This window comes from Chiloscyllium plagiosum, chromosome 27 (genome assembly GCF_004010195.1).
Source record: "Chiloscyllium plagiosum isolate BGI_BamShark_2017 chromosome 27, ASM401019v2, whole genome shotgun sequence".
Lineage (NCBI taxonomy): Eukaryota > Metazoa > Chordata > Chondrichthyes > Orectolobiformes > Hemiscylliidae > Chiloscyllium > Chiloscyllium plagiosum.
In genome coordinates, this window is record NC_057736.1 from 15,547,334 (window position 1) to 15,562,750 (window position 15,417).

The 15,417-nt window shown below is 41.2% G+C and overlaps 1 protein-coding gene across 1 annotated transcript; it reads left to right on the plus strand.

Annotated features, from left to right (window-relative positions):
• The first annotated feature begins 919 nt into the window (after positions 1-919).
• On the plus strand, positions 920-14,285 carry LOC122563422 (protein lin-28 homolog B-like). Its single transcript, XM_043717165.1, is given in 3 exon segments — positions 920-959; positions 3,743-3,944; positions 12,186-14,285. Coding segments are annotated over 3 exon segments (615 nt in total). The 3' UTR covers positions 12,559-14,285.
• Positions 14,286-15,417: the final 1,132 nt, after the last annotated feature.

A 15,417-nucleotide genomic window follows, 5' to 3' on the forward strand; every position in this document is an offset into this window, starting at 1 on the left:
CCCCCTCCCCCATTATTTGCTGGACAATGCAAGCACTAAAATTGCCATGCGTCCTATGGTGCCCAGACACTTACATGAAAATCATGACATATTTTGTGGTCTACAGGTTCTGTCAAATAGAGGTTTTCTAACTTACTGCCTCATTATTGGTGCTGTGCCTTTACCATTTGTATTTCAGTGTGTACACTTTTTTGTACCTGGATTTTTGGGAGGGTGATGTGTGGTGGTAATGTCACTGGACTATAAGCTTTTACCCTGAACTAATGTCCTGGGTATGTGAGTTCAAATCGGCACAGTGGCTCAGTAGTTAGCACTGCTGCCTCACAGCGTCAGGGACCCAGGAGCGATTCCCGCCTCAGACAACTGTGTGTGGAATTTGCACGTTCTCCCCGTGTCTACGTAGGTTTCCTCCGGGTGCTCTGGTTTCCTCCCACAATCCAAAGATGTGCAGGTCAAGTGAATTGGCCTTGCTAAATTGCCCGTAGTGATATGTGCATTAATCAGGGGTAAATGTTGGGGAATGGGTCTGGGTGGGTTACTCTTCGGAGGGTCAGTGTGGACTTGTTGGGCCGAAGGGCCTGTTTCCACACTGTAGGGAATCTAATCTAATCTAATCTAAATTCCACTATGGCAGGTAATGAAACATAAATTCAATAAAATCAGAAATTAAATAAAAACAAGCCTAATCATCAAAGTTCCAACTTCTTTGTGGTTTCTGTGCAGAACTCAGTGATGTATTTAAACTAGACCATCACTCAATGGATGCTTGGCAATTTTTAAACTTTGTTTTTTAACAAATAAGTGTTTGTTTATATTACAATTCCATGTATTTTACCTGCTTAAAATAAAATTCTTATTCCACTCAGAAGCACTGTGGACCTGTTTTAGTGATAATTCTACATACAACTAAGTATAGTACATGACCAAAAGATGATGTAGTAATGTCTTCACTCCTTTGGCAGCTTTTCTTGCCTATCTTTTATTTGTTGCCCAATGATTGCACACAGCACCCACTTGATGCTTTGTATGTCTTTTTGGACAACTTGTTGCAAATTGAACAATTTTAAATCTTATTTCTGGATTTAGATTTAGTTGAGTTCATTCAGTTAAATTCATGTTCACAGTCAGCATTGTTGCCTGAAATGTTGGCACACATATCCAGAGGAATGGACATTTCTTAAACCTGGTTGTCTTTTAAGGTATAGATCACCAAATGTCTGAATGGAACCTGTCTTGCCTTTGTCCACAACCATAAATTTGAAATTGCAATACTGTTCATATCTCTGTGTCACAATTTCTTTGAAATGTGGTTTGCGAGTGGAATATTTTAATATCAGTTGCACAACACTGTCTTTTCCAAATTCATAATTGGCTGTCGTGGTAATTGCAACCTGATCAAATGCATTCCAGTCTAGTAAATATTATGCAAATCTGCTATTCAAGTGGTCACATAGCAGTTGAATGAATTAAAGGATTGTGGTAGTGTCAACATGACTGTCTAGAGCAGTCAGAACCATCTTAACTTCATCACTCCAATAAAGATGTTCACCTAGACACTGAATCTTTAATTTATTAATCTTGGCCTTTGCAAATTGGATAGCTTCAATTGTTGTCAAACACACTTTCTAAAAGATTTTGCCAGTTCATCTGGAACATCATTCAGAGCTGTGAATGCAGCACAATGTTGTGGTATTGTGAACATTTATCAGGCAACATTTGTTTGTTGGACCACTGCACTTATTCAGCTGCCCTGCGCAGCACTTCGTCAACACTTTGTAGTTTTGCATTAGTTCATTGACTGCAAAGTGTCTTAACAGACACCACACTTCTTTCAGAGGTTGAAATACCTCTGCATCACACTCTCATTTTGGCAAATTCTCCAAGTTGTCTTTCCTTCTCAAATGACTTGCTGAACATTCTATTTGCTGTTCTTAGAAGTGGTTCAATATCCTGCCAAATTGAGACCTGCTTTCAGGCATCATGTATTTCAATATCTTCTATGTGAGCAATGCAGTGATGTTCTGACTAACGTCACATTGTAACATTTGCCGCTATTCTGTTTTCTTTTCCAAATATAACAAAGGCTCTGTCGGATAGAATCTTTGCCATATTCTGTAAATCAAAATCGCTGTTAATATAAAATTGCTTGTCGTGAGCAGTCAGTTTCAAAAATCCTGCAAAGGTAATCTTGTAAATAGTTCAGATTCTAATTGAACCTTGATGTGCAAAGTCAACATTTTTTCATACTAAAATGCTTATACTTTCATCTACTATCAGCATACAAAAACACAATTTTATGCAATTTATCCAGTCAATCTTTGACAGAGTTAGTGCACTCCACAAATTTGAAGGTGTAATCCTTGCTGTGCCAGCTCTTAGTAATTGCAGTGGACTTTGCTACATGATTATGAATCTCTTGTACAGAAAGAATTGACACGTACTGTATATTGGAAGTATGACATTATCAATTACGACTTTCATCTGATTTCGGATTGATCCACTTTTGTATGCTCTCCCACATATCGCCCTCCCCCCAACCAAAACACGTGCACGCACATGCGCTCATGCCTGGTATTTCAGTAAGTATGCATAAAATTCCATCTTTGTTTCTTTATAAGACTACGAATAGAAACCATGTGCACGTTTTGCCTCAAATGTCACTTTAGTCCAATTTCCAATCATACCCCTCTCTTCCCAGTGCTGATCTCCTCTCTTAATGTTTCACGTAGTGTACAAGACATTGTCAGTTTTAGGATAAGTGAAAACTTCACCCATTTGTGTGTTGACTATGATATTACAGTTTCCATGATCTCAGAAGACCATCCCTTTTTGAAATATGCACTAGACTTTTAAGGAGCTTGAAAGGTAGCTTTTCATTTAGACAAATTTTAAACTTTGTTGGAAAATATTGTTAATTCTCCTGTGTCCTTTTGGAATGGCTGCCTGCTTCTTGGACCTCCTGCTGTGTGATCCTTTTGGTGGCTGTAAACTCCCCACTCCACATTTTGGGTTATGGCCTGGTGTCTTTTCCCCTTCCGTGAGCCAACATCGTACAGCCTCCCTGGACTGGAGCTGCATTTGATCAGAAGCTGGGTTCCAATAGTCTGTGAGATTATAGAGTGCCAACTTGTGATTCAGGGAGCCTGGGATTTGCGGCTGTAGGGTATGGGGTAGGGCATCGTGGGATGTAGAAAGGTTTTTGTTTCCCAGCGTACACCTGTGCATGCACGCAGCTTACATGGAACTTGGCTCATAGTAACCACTATTATTTGTCAGTAAAAATGCATCTAGTTCAACAATGACCTTCAGGGAAGGAAATCTACTGTTTTTACGCAGCTTGGTCGACATAATGATGTGGTTGACCCTTAACTGCCCTCTGGGCAACCAGGAATAGGCAATAAATGCTGGCCCAGCCAGTGATTTCCACATCCCATGAACACACTTTTCTTTTTAAAATGTGCACGCCAGTAATAGATGAATTTTTTGAATTGTTGTCAAATCATTGCCAATTGCACTGGCCATAGTGAACTGAATTCTGGTGATCACATTCAGTAGTCAGGTTAATCCAAGCACGCTCAATGAAAATGCGATTCTCCTGGGATAGAATGTGTTTCAGTCTTTACCACACTCCTTTGAGGATTTGAGGATAATTTGAAAATTGCTTTAGAATTTCCTAAAACTATTGGGAGATTTGATTTACTCCAAATGCTTGTAATTTTTTTTTTAACATTTTCTCTGGGCAATGTTTTTTTTTTCCAGAGCAAGCTGCACATGGAAGGCTTCCGCAGTTTGAAAGAGGGAGAGCCAGTGGAATTTACATTTAAGAAATCTTCCAAAGGTCTGGAGTCGATACGGGTAACGGGCCCTGGTGGCACCTCCTGCATTGGGAGTGAAAGGAGACCTAAAGGGAAGAATATGCAAAAGCGAAGGCCAAAGGGAGACAGGTGAGGTGGGGTAGGGTGGTTCTAGGCAACAGTACATCCCAAATTGACATTCAATCCTTGAACAAGTCACAGTATTGTTTATGGGATGTGGGAGTGGCTCGCTGGGCTAGCATTTATTGCTCATCCTTAGTTGCACTGAAGCTGGGGGGTGAGCTGCCTTCTGAAATTGCTGTAATCTAGTTGGTGTACGATGTGCTGTTAGGAAGTGAGTTCCAGGATTTTCACCCAACAACACTGAAGGAACAATGATATATTTCCAAGTCAGGACAGGGAGTGGCTTGGAGAGGAACTTGGAAGTGGTGGAATGTATCTGTTTGCCCTTGTTCCTCTAGATGGTAGTGGTTGACAATTTAGAAGATGTTGTCTAAAGAGTCTTGGGAAATTTTCGCAGAGCAGCTTGTAGAAGGTACATGAACAATTGGTGGTAGAGAAGGTGAATGTTTGTGGATGTGATGCTTGTCAAATTGGCTGTGTTTCAACATGGGTCTGGGGAGAGTTAGCTGATAATAACTTGTATTTAGCTGACACATTTAACACAGTAATACTTACCAAATGGTAATGGGGAGAAAGACTGAGAGAATGGGCATGTGATGCAGAGGAAGAAAAATTAGTCTATGCACATAATTTCTAAGGAAGGGCAATGTCCAAACACCCAATGATGCCTGAAGGACACTCAGACCCACATTGTGGCAGAAAGCTTCCGAGTCTTTCTATATCCTGTCTGAAATGGCAGGCAGGGCTTCAGGAACACAATGTCAAGATTAAAGCTTATTAAACACAAGATTTCAAAGGCTGGAGAGAATAGTGTGCCATATATTACACAAGTGTATTTATTTCTTCACTGTAAAATACAAGTGACAGTAAAATCATTCAGGTTGGAGGGTGAAACATTGAGTTCTAATGATGCCAAACAGCAAGAGTAAGGACTAGTACGATGAGGTGTACAGTGTGATGTTCGCAACTGTGCAGAATGGTTTGGACTGACCACGTTTGTCCCTGTTTACAATGGGCTTTTAAAGAGAACACAGATACAATGGGTGCCAGTAAATTGCGGGCTATTTGTTGAATGGTGTGTTGTTCCAGGAGTGGCGTATAGTAAGATATAGTGGAAATCGGGATTGATGGATGCTGTAGGAGTGGAGTGGGAAATTTAATGAGATGAGTTTGATATATGATAGGGCATGAAAACTTGCTAAGGCCCTTGTAGCAACAAACCTTCCAAAAAAAACCCAATGCAACCCTGACTTAGTCCCAAACAAGTGAGATTCAGCCCCATACTTCTGTTCCTGTGCATCCTTTGGCATAGTATCCTTTAATCTATACTGTCTCCCATGTTAGATGTTTGAAAATGTACTATCTCACACTTCTCCTTGTTGAATTTCATCTGTCACCTATCCAGCTACTCCTCTAATGACAATGTCCTTTTGAAATTCTCCGCTGTTGTCCTCACTGTTAGCTATTCTGCCATGTTTTATGTCACTGACAAACTTTTTTAAATTGTTCTCTGAGCAAGATATAGATCATTTATTTATATCAGGAAATATCCCAATTCTGACCTCTGGGGAGCTCCACTGCAAATATTATTCCAATACAAAAAATACATGGTTCCTATCCCTCTACCAACATTGCTTTTATTCCATGATCTATAAATTTCCTCAAGTCTGTTGTGTGGCACTGTTAGATGTCTTTTGGAAGAATGAGAGAGAGAGAGAGACACACACACTGATAGAGTGTGAAACCATTCTCTTCAGTCCCCATCACAGACTCCATTCTCTGACTACTGACTCCATCCCTCTCCTTCGAAACTGGACTGTTCACAATTTTGTTGTATTTAAATCAAAGTTGAAGTTCTGATCACATATCAGTGCCATCATGAAGACCCCGGTTCATGCCTCAGCTTGATAGAAATTCTTTCTCTTGCCTTTATTATTTCTGAACCCAACTATTCCAAAGCACTTTTGCCTGTTCCCCCCATCCTCCATAATCTTAATCTTATCAAAAAAGCCCTTCACCTTATCCTTTCCCCTCCCTCCTCTGTGCCTGCTGGCTTGCCTGTTTGCCTGGCCTGCCACCTTTAAAGCTTTCGCTCCTGTTTACAAATTCTCCATGGCTTTGTTCGTTTCTGTCTGAGTAATCCTCCTGAGATTGTTACATTTCTCCAATTCTGCTTCTTGAAAGTTCACCATTTAATCCCTCTGCCTTTGGCAACAATACCTTCAGCTGACAGGAGCCTAAGCTGTGGAGTTCCCTCCCTCCCTCTCTCTGCCTCCTCTGCTCCTGGTGGTGAGTTACTTTCTCAAAGGTGCTATATAAACTTTAGTTGTTCAGTGACTTATGGAGACAAAGAAAGATGTGAAGTGACACTGCCTCTCTGTCTCAGTGAGAAATACAGTGTAAGGGGCATGAGGGTAGTGAGAGTGATTACAATAATTTGAGGGTTCAGCAAAAATGAGCTAGTGCATGGTGAGGATGGTAAACTCCCTGAGGGTCTCCAGTTAGTTTTGGAACAGCTCCTGTGACCTTATTCCCCCGTTATCAGTGTGATTGATTTTCATTTAATATTTCCATGGTGATTGAGACCAATGACATTGATTAATTGAGCCTCTGCTTTCATTGTATTTATTTACCACTTGAGCCTCATGAATTATTTATTCTGCATCATTTTAGTTAGTTGCTTACAAGGGTCAGGAGGTGATGGCGAAAATCAGATGTCCAATCTGAAATGCCATTTCCCCACTGCTTTGCTTCCTTGCTCCGTGGACATTCTGTTTACAGTTTGAGGATTTTTGTTTGCATTCGGAGAGATCCTGTCATTGAGACACACAGAACTGGAACATCATCCCTTCCAATTTTCTGTCTTTGAGTCCAGAGAAACCATTGGCTGCTGCCCAGTGTTCAGCTCCTGCTTTCACCTTACGACCTGTATCTTCAATCGCTCCAGAATGAGTCACTCCACATGCGAGTCATTGTGGAAGTTAGAAGTAAACATAGAAACCAGGGGCAGGACCAGGCCATTCTGCCCCTTGAGGCTGGTCTGACATTTTGTAACCTTACTTATCCCAGATAACCTTTCACTCTCTTACATAACAAGAAACTATCTAACTGTCATGAAAGATTCTGTGTTTCTAAGACATTACTAGGAAATCTTCATGACCCTGCTGAGGAAGAAGAAAGCTGCCTCATCTCTGTTCTCAATGAGTTGCACCTTACTTTTAAATAGTGATCCCCGGTTCCATAAAAAGGAGAATAGGCACTATATAAATGCACTTCATCTCTGGACTTCACAAGTTCTTTTAGATTGTAATCGTTATTGTATTGTAGGAAGCAAAGTTGCCAACTTGTGCACAGGAAAGTCCCCCCAAATAAACCATGATACCAACAAAATAACTTGACAGGAGGGATAAATGGCCAGGACAGAAGACAAACTTCAGTTGCTATTCTTTGAAATTATGCCATGGGATGTTTTACTTTATCCCTCCCATTCGAGGTGTAACCATTCACAATCTTAAGAGAATGGTAGAACAGACTTTTAAAAGCTGACTAGCCTCCTCCCATTCTTATACCTGGTTCTGCTTGTACTCTCTATGTGCAAGCTCAGACAGGCAATGTAGAGATGGTAAAAACAATGACTGCAGATGCTGGAAACCAGATTCTGGATCAGTGGTGCCGGAAGAGCACAGCAGTTCAGGCAGCATCCGACGAGCAGCAAAATCGACTTAAGGGCTTTTGCCCGAAATGTCGATTTTGCTGCTCGTCGGATGCTGCCTGAATTGCTGTGCTCTTCCAGCACCACTGATCCAGAATGTAGAGATGGTATCTGACCACTGAGTGTGCTGTAGTCCAAATCCAAACCTGTCTGCACCCCATATCCACACAGCCATCCTGAGCAGCAGTAGGTAGTGACTTGGAGCAGGAACCACAGCTTCTTCTCCTTTCCTTCCTAGCCTGCAGCTAATGGTTTAGTCAGGACTTCTGTCCCTTCATGATTAATGCAAATATAATACAAGAGCACTTTCCTTCAATAACAGTACGTCACAGAAAATGCAGTAGATGACATTGTTGCAATTCAGATTCAAGAAGTAATGTGCATCCTCAGATCTGACACAGCTTTCTGTGTAAAACGCAATGCATTATGCTAAGATTAATTTCAAACTCTCTTTTTTTTAACTTAACACACTCCCTTATAGTGTGGCCAGAATTAATCTGTGGCTCATAGGGTAACTTATTCAGGAGTTTCAAGCCCTATTCCAGTGAAGTAAAATCTGGGCACTTGAGCAATGTGTAGCCTGTTTGTGAGTGTCTCTGTGTGACTGTATTCATTTGAATGTGCTAGAACATAGCAAACATCAGTAGTTTCATAATATATGGAGTGTGTTTGAATGAGCTGGGTGATTTTTCTAAATAAGTATATTTGAGTAAATTCATGACTGTCTGTGGATCTGAAGTAAAGACTTGTATTTATGAAAATATAGACATGTAAAGAATTCACAGGACAGGAGGCCATTCAGCCCATAATGCCTGTGCAGCCGAGAGAAAGTCAACCAGATCAATCCATCTTCCAGTTTTTGCTCTGGAGACTTCAAATTAATGGCCCCTCATGGGCACATCCAAGTGTTTCTAAGGTGCGTTTTCAGGGGTTTTGCCTCTACCAGCTTTCCAGGAAGTCACTTCCAAATGCCCACACCTCTGGATGAAACATTTCCTACATAACATTTAGCTAATCCTTCCACCAATTACCTTCAATTGATGTCGCCGATTAATGACCACTTTGCAAATGGAAATATGCTGTTCCTATTCACTCTGACTTGGCGCCTCATGATGTAATACACCACAACATAATCTTCGCTCAGCTCCCCCTCTCTTCCAAAGAAGGCGAATCTGGTTTATCTAATCATTATTCGTGGTTAAAATTCGTCATTTCTGGCAACATCCTCTCTAGTATGATTACATTAGTCCTGTAATGTGGTCATCAGGACCATACACATTATTACAGCTGGAATTAGCTACTTTAATAGCCTTTTGCAGATTTTATGGATGTATTCGAGGAATAAATTAGCACACACACCCAAACCCCCTCCCCCACCCCACCAACTCCCATTGAGGCTTTGCATTCTATTCACTACAGCAAGACCTAGAGCTACATCTCACTGCTGATGAAAAGTTTATATCTGAAATGTCGACTGTCCTGCTCCTCAGATGCGGCCTGACCTGCTGTGCTTTTCCAGCGCCACACTTTTTGACACTTTGATCTCCAGGATCTGCAGTCCTCACATTTTTCCGGAACGACATCTGCCTCTCTGATGGGGGGGGAAGGGCCAAACACATTTACGTCTGCAGGTACAAAGGTGGTCACCAAATACTGCAAATCCATTCAGGTTGATGAAAACTGAAAATAAAAATTCCTTGCTTTTATACTCTCGTCCTTTGAAAATAAAGGAAAGTGTCCCATGTGCCACTTTATCTACCTGTTCTGCTACCTTCAGATAATCATATACATAAACTCCAATTGATGCCCTGTTAAATCTTCCATAATCCTACCAGCTGTGTACTTCCTTACCTCCCTAAATACATTACCTCACACTTCTCTGTATTGAATTCCACTTGGCACTTTTTTGTCAATTTGAAGAGTTCATTGTTACCATCCTGGAATGAATGTCACATTGCCATCTTCAAATATTTTACAGCTACTGCAGTAGTTCTTGAAGTGCAGCCACAGATCAATTTTTTTTGCAATAAGAACAGAGGGAGCTGGAAAAACTCAGGTCTGGCAGAATCTGAGGAAAGAAAGCAGAGTCTATGTTTAGGTTCCAATGATGATAAATGGAGATGGATGGAATCTTCAAAGAGAACAGCAGTCGGACAGTCGAAAGAATAGATAATGGTCAGCCCTGGAGAAAGAAAAGCTGCAAATGGGCACCATTAGTGAGTGAAAATGGGTTGGCTGTGGTGAAAGCAGCCCACGTGATGATAGGGCCTGGTGGGGGATATGGGAGAAGCTGCTTCGGCCCTAAAATTACTGAACTCGATATTGTGCCCTGAAGGCTGCAGGGAATCCAAGCAGTAAATGAGATGCTGTTCTTCCAGTTTTGTGCTGAGCTTCACCGAAACACTGCAGCAAGTCTGAGACAGATGTTGAAGAATGGTGGTGTGCTGAAGTGGCAGGCAACTGGAAACTCTGGGTTTGTCTGCAAACACAGAACAGACTACATTGTGAGCAACAAATATAGTGCTGGTAAATCAGTGAAAGGCGTTTCTGGTGCCTGCAACGTTTATTGAGGAACAAATATTGACCAGAGCAGGAACAAAATTTCAGGCTCCAGTCTGCTTCCAATCTGGGCCACCAACTCAGTGATCCTGCTCCCACCCCAGTGGCCTCTACAACCCAGGACCCTCCTCTTTGCTCCTGATGTTCTTCCTGCCTCTGACAACAGCCATGCCTAACTCACCTCCCCTTCTGTAAAATGCTGCTGCGTGACTCTTTTATGTCTCCCTTTTTTTTGTTTAGCATCTCATCCAAAAGAGAGCAACCCCAACAGTGCAGTGTCTCATCACTGTTACACTGCAGTGTTAGCCTTATGTTTCTGCACACCAGCTGGTGTAGAACCTGAACCTAGCACTTTCTTACTGAGAACCTGAAGTGCTACCAACTGAGCCCCACACACTGCATGTGTCTGAGTGGGGCATATTTGAGGAGATCTAGAAAGAACACAATTGCACTGGAGGTACAGTAGGAGCAGAATGTGCTTAGTTGGTGGGTGAATGAGTGTAATTCAGTGTGAATATGTGTGATGAGCTGCTTCCAATACTCCTGTTATGCGTATGTAGAGGATCTGTAGAGTAGTTTTTACAAATCCACAAAACAGAGCAGCTACTGTCAAGTCCCAGTAATAGCCATTATTGCTAGCAGTAAAAGGAAATAAAATCCAGAATTGGGATGTGGGAGAATGTTAACAGACTCTTTGGCCTTATTGTTAATAGGTGGGATGTTGTCACATACCGTTAATGTCTGTTAAATAACAGTAGGGATCCTTGTGCACCATGCTGTGTTAATGAACCTATATTCATTTTTTAATTAGCTTTGTTTTTAAATCACAATTTGCAATGAAGGACCAGCAGTAATGTTGTTGATTCATTACTGAGTTATTTTATTGAGTGATACTGAACTGTTGGGCCAGTACTGAGGGAAGACAACACTGTTGGAAAGATTCTACTGAGGATTACTGCACTGAGGAGTGAATGCTGCACTGTTACAGAGGCTGTTCTGAGGGAATGCTGTACTGAAGGAGAGTACTAATATTGGAGGGGCAGTATGGGGAAGCACTGGGCTCTTATGAGAGATGATATTGAGTGAATGCTGTCGAGTTGGAAGAGCAATTCTGAGGGAGCTTTACACTATTGGAGCAGCAGTTCTGAGGTAGCACTGCACTGTCAGGGTGATACAGAGGGATTGCTATACTACTGGAAGGTCAGATTTGAGGGAGTTTTGCACAACCAAACAGGCTATATTAAAGAACAGCAGTACAGAGAAAACTCTACATTGGAGGGTCAAATGTAGAGAAAGTGTCATGCTGTTAGAAGTGCTCCTTTCAGAAAATCCATTACACTAAGCTATTGATTGCCCTCTATGGATGTTAATATACAGGATCTCCAAAATGCATTTGTTCATGATCCACTCATTCATTTTTGTAGACCCGGCGATAAAAGCATCCATGCACCGGTGCAACTGTGTAACTGAGAATGTAAATAAAAACTATTTAAAACATTCCTTTGATATCATTATGTAATGTTTGTTTGATTAATACAACTGATGAATTTATCACACTGCCAATCCACCATTTGAGTAATCTGATATTGATGACTAAAAAATGTGACTGAACATTTACCATTTACTTGAAGTACAGTTTATTTAAGTTTTCTTTTAAAAGAAAAGACATACTGAAAAGCTCTTAAATCAGTTTGGACGAGCCAATGCAATGTTGAGTCTTCTGAAGGCCTGCAGACATGTGATTCACTGAACCTCCACATCGGGCTGGGCCACAGTCAAATCTGTGGCCAGTGTTGGTTTTGAGCACAATGTGTTTTTAAACTGGCACAAAAGGTCTTGGATTTATGTTTTGGGCTTTGTGGTCATTTGGGTGATTTTGGGTTAATTTGCATTGGAAAAACACTCAGCAACTGAATGGAAATTGTACCTGGATCCTTTTTATTCTTGTGTTTTGTTTTCTTTTTCTTTCCTTTTAGATGTTATAACTGTGGTGGCTTGGATCATCACGCCAAGGAATGTAAACTAGCCCCCCAACCGAAGAAGTGCCATTATTGCCAAAGCATCGGCCATATGGTGGCCAACTGCACAATCAAAGCTGCCCAGCAACAACAATCTGCCAGTTCTCAGGGAAGACAGGAAAGTAAATCGACAACAGGGGCCTTGACTTCATCCCCCTCACCCACTACTCCTCAAGAAGTGGGAGGAGAGCACAGCACGGCCCTACTCCTGGAAGAGACAGGGGAGCACTTGGAAAAGCTTCTTCCAGAAGCCTACGAAAGTCCCCTGCGAGAGTTCGCCGAGGAGCCAAGTAGGCAAAGCTCGAATTTGCAGAAAAGGAAAAAGACCTGACGTCGTCAGTGCCAGGAACCAACTCAGGATACAAAACTACCTCAGGTTCACCTACACTGCCGAGGTCAAGATCCAGCAATTCTCCAAAGCAATCAAAAGACTTCATCATGAGTCCAACTTCTACTCATTCTGATGATGGATAGGATTTGGATAAACCTTCAGCAAACTGAGGCACACTGGAACATTCTTAGACAACAGCCTCCATAACCTTTCAACCACCTTAATACTGCCACAATTTCCAGAGGTCCAACTTAAATCCTATAATGTCAAGACATTCTTTTTCTCTGTTCATTTTTCTAAAGAACCAAGAGCAAGAAATCTGCTTTCTGATATAAAACTCAATTCCCTTGCCCCTTGTTAAGTCCTCCTCCTCGTGGTGGTATCAACCATGGCTTGAGAACCATTGCATTGATTTATTTTGAAGGCTGACTTGCATTGAATTTGGAACAATAACCATACAACAAAGAGGTTTCTTCACTTCTGGTCCATAACTTTATGTATTTTGGCATCCTCCCCCTACACAGTGCTACCTTTCAATTCACCAAACATCAGGTTAGATGATGAAGAACAAACAGAGTCCTTAAACATTTTGATCGCATGACTACACCCATCAAAGATTGACAGGACTCTCACCCGGGACAATCATTTTCCCTTTATCTGGAGGTTATTGAAATTATCTCAGCAGGTAGACAAAGGTTTCCTCCCACACGTCTGAAAGATCTGACTTTCTCTTGTTGCCTAGTCGTGTTGAATTAATTCATATACGTCACGCAACCAAAGCTTTCAGAACTCAAAAATTATAGAGAATCCAGGCTAGTCTATTGGATGGTGACCGATTTGAATAACCTTCCACCAAAGCTGCAGTATTTCTTGTGTCCATATGTCTGCAACAGGTCTGATGAGCTACCATAATCTACATTACATTACTTTTCGAAATAGAGGGTCTCAAGACTTAGATTATAGTGCATCTTATTTGACTACTTAAAGTCTAAGCAGTTAAAACTAATGATACAAATTTATTTAAGCTCCCTAGATGAGCAACTGTTGTCCTCAGAATCCTACTGTGCCATCCTACTTTTGATCCAACTCTTATTGTGTTCCTCAGAAGCACAGAGTTTCCTGAACCTATCTTCAGATGAAGAATTGCTGATATAAAAGAGAGAAAGCTCATAACAAATAGCCTATTGCAGATGGAGTATGGACACCCAAGCCTAATGTTCACTCGTGAGGCATATGGTAAACCAACTCATGAGATGAACATTCTGCTACAATCAAAAAATAATCTGATACTTGGTAGGAGTGAATACTACTTCACCTTTCAATCACAGATTAATGCTGGGATTGGTAACGAATGGTGAAGGTGCAAATGGGTTAGTATGAAATTTTGTTGCCCGCAAATGTTCTAGCTTGTTTATTTTAAACATTTTGTTAAATAATGGAATTTGGTACACCTCCAAGATATCAGTCCTAACCAGAGTTGCACAGCACAATGTTCTGTTGTCAATCCATTTGCGCCCTGAGACGCACAGTTTTGTTATATAAAACCAAAGGTCCTATCTGACAGCTTACTCTGTTCCATAGTTTTCAGCACCTTCCATGTTGATGGTGCAGGGAATTAGTAATGAAATTTAAGCTGATTAAAACTCAGCATTCCACTACTGTACACTAATGTCACTATGTTTGGTACTATGGCCCATTAAACTGCTGAATAAATCCTACCCAGAGCCTTTCATGACATGGTGGCTCAGTGGTTAGCATTGCTGCCTCACAGTGCCAAGGACCTGGGTTTGATTCCAGCCTCTGGCAACTGTCTGTGTGGAGTTTGGAAATTCCCTGAGTCTATGTGGGTTTCCATAGTCCAAAGTTATGCAGATTACCATGGGAAATTGCCCATAGTGTCCAGGGATGCGCAGGCTAGGATTAGCCGTGAGAAGTATAGGGTTATAAGGATAGGGTAAGGGGCTGGATCTGGTTAGGATGGTCTTCAGAGGGTCACTGCTTCCACAGTGTAGGGATTCTATGATTCACCCACCCAATAGCAGTCCATTGAAAAACACTCAGTTTGCAATTTGATTATTAATTAATTAATTCATTCAGGAGTTATTGTCCTGCCTTAGTTGCCCTGACAGCTGATGTCAGAGTGACGTTAGGATGTAACCACTTTGGTGTGTGGACTGAGGTGACATTATTGGTTCAGACTGGGCAAGAATGACTGGTTTCTTTCCCTAAAGTCTTTCTTCCCATTAATAAACTTTCAATATGTTTTTAATGTTAATTCAGTAACTTCATGGTTACATTTGCAGATACAGCTTTTTATTCTGTTTGAATACAAACTTTTCCAATTGCTATGGTGGGATTTGAACTCCTTTTCTGCTGGACGCCTGCTCCAGTTAAATCTGAGAATAGAGAATACAAGGCACAAGAGGAGGCCTTTCAGCTTATGGTGGTCTGTGTTGGCTGAAAAAGAGCTTTCCAGCCTAATCCCATTTTCCAGATCCTGGAATACCTCATTGTACATCCAGGTATTTTTATACAAAGAGCTTTTCACTTCTACTACCCTCCCAAGCAGTGAGTTCCCAATCCCTGCAACCTTATGCATGAAAATAAATTCTCCTTAACTTCCCCTCTAATCTATATAAGAATTGCTTTTAAATCCATGCCCCTTACTATTGACCTCTACGAATGGAGATAGATTAGTTTAGGTTCTTCATAATTTTATTCATCTTTACACCCCCACCACCATCACCCTTCTCTGCTTCAGAATAACCCCAGCCTAGACTTTCCTTATAATTAAAGTTCTCCATTCCTAGCAAAATTCTTGTACATCTTTTCTGTTGCCTTGCTAGTGTGATTACATCC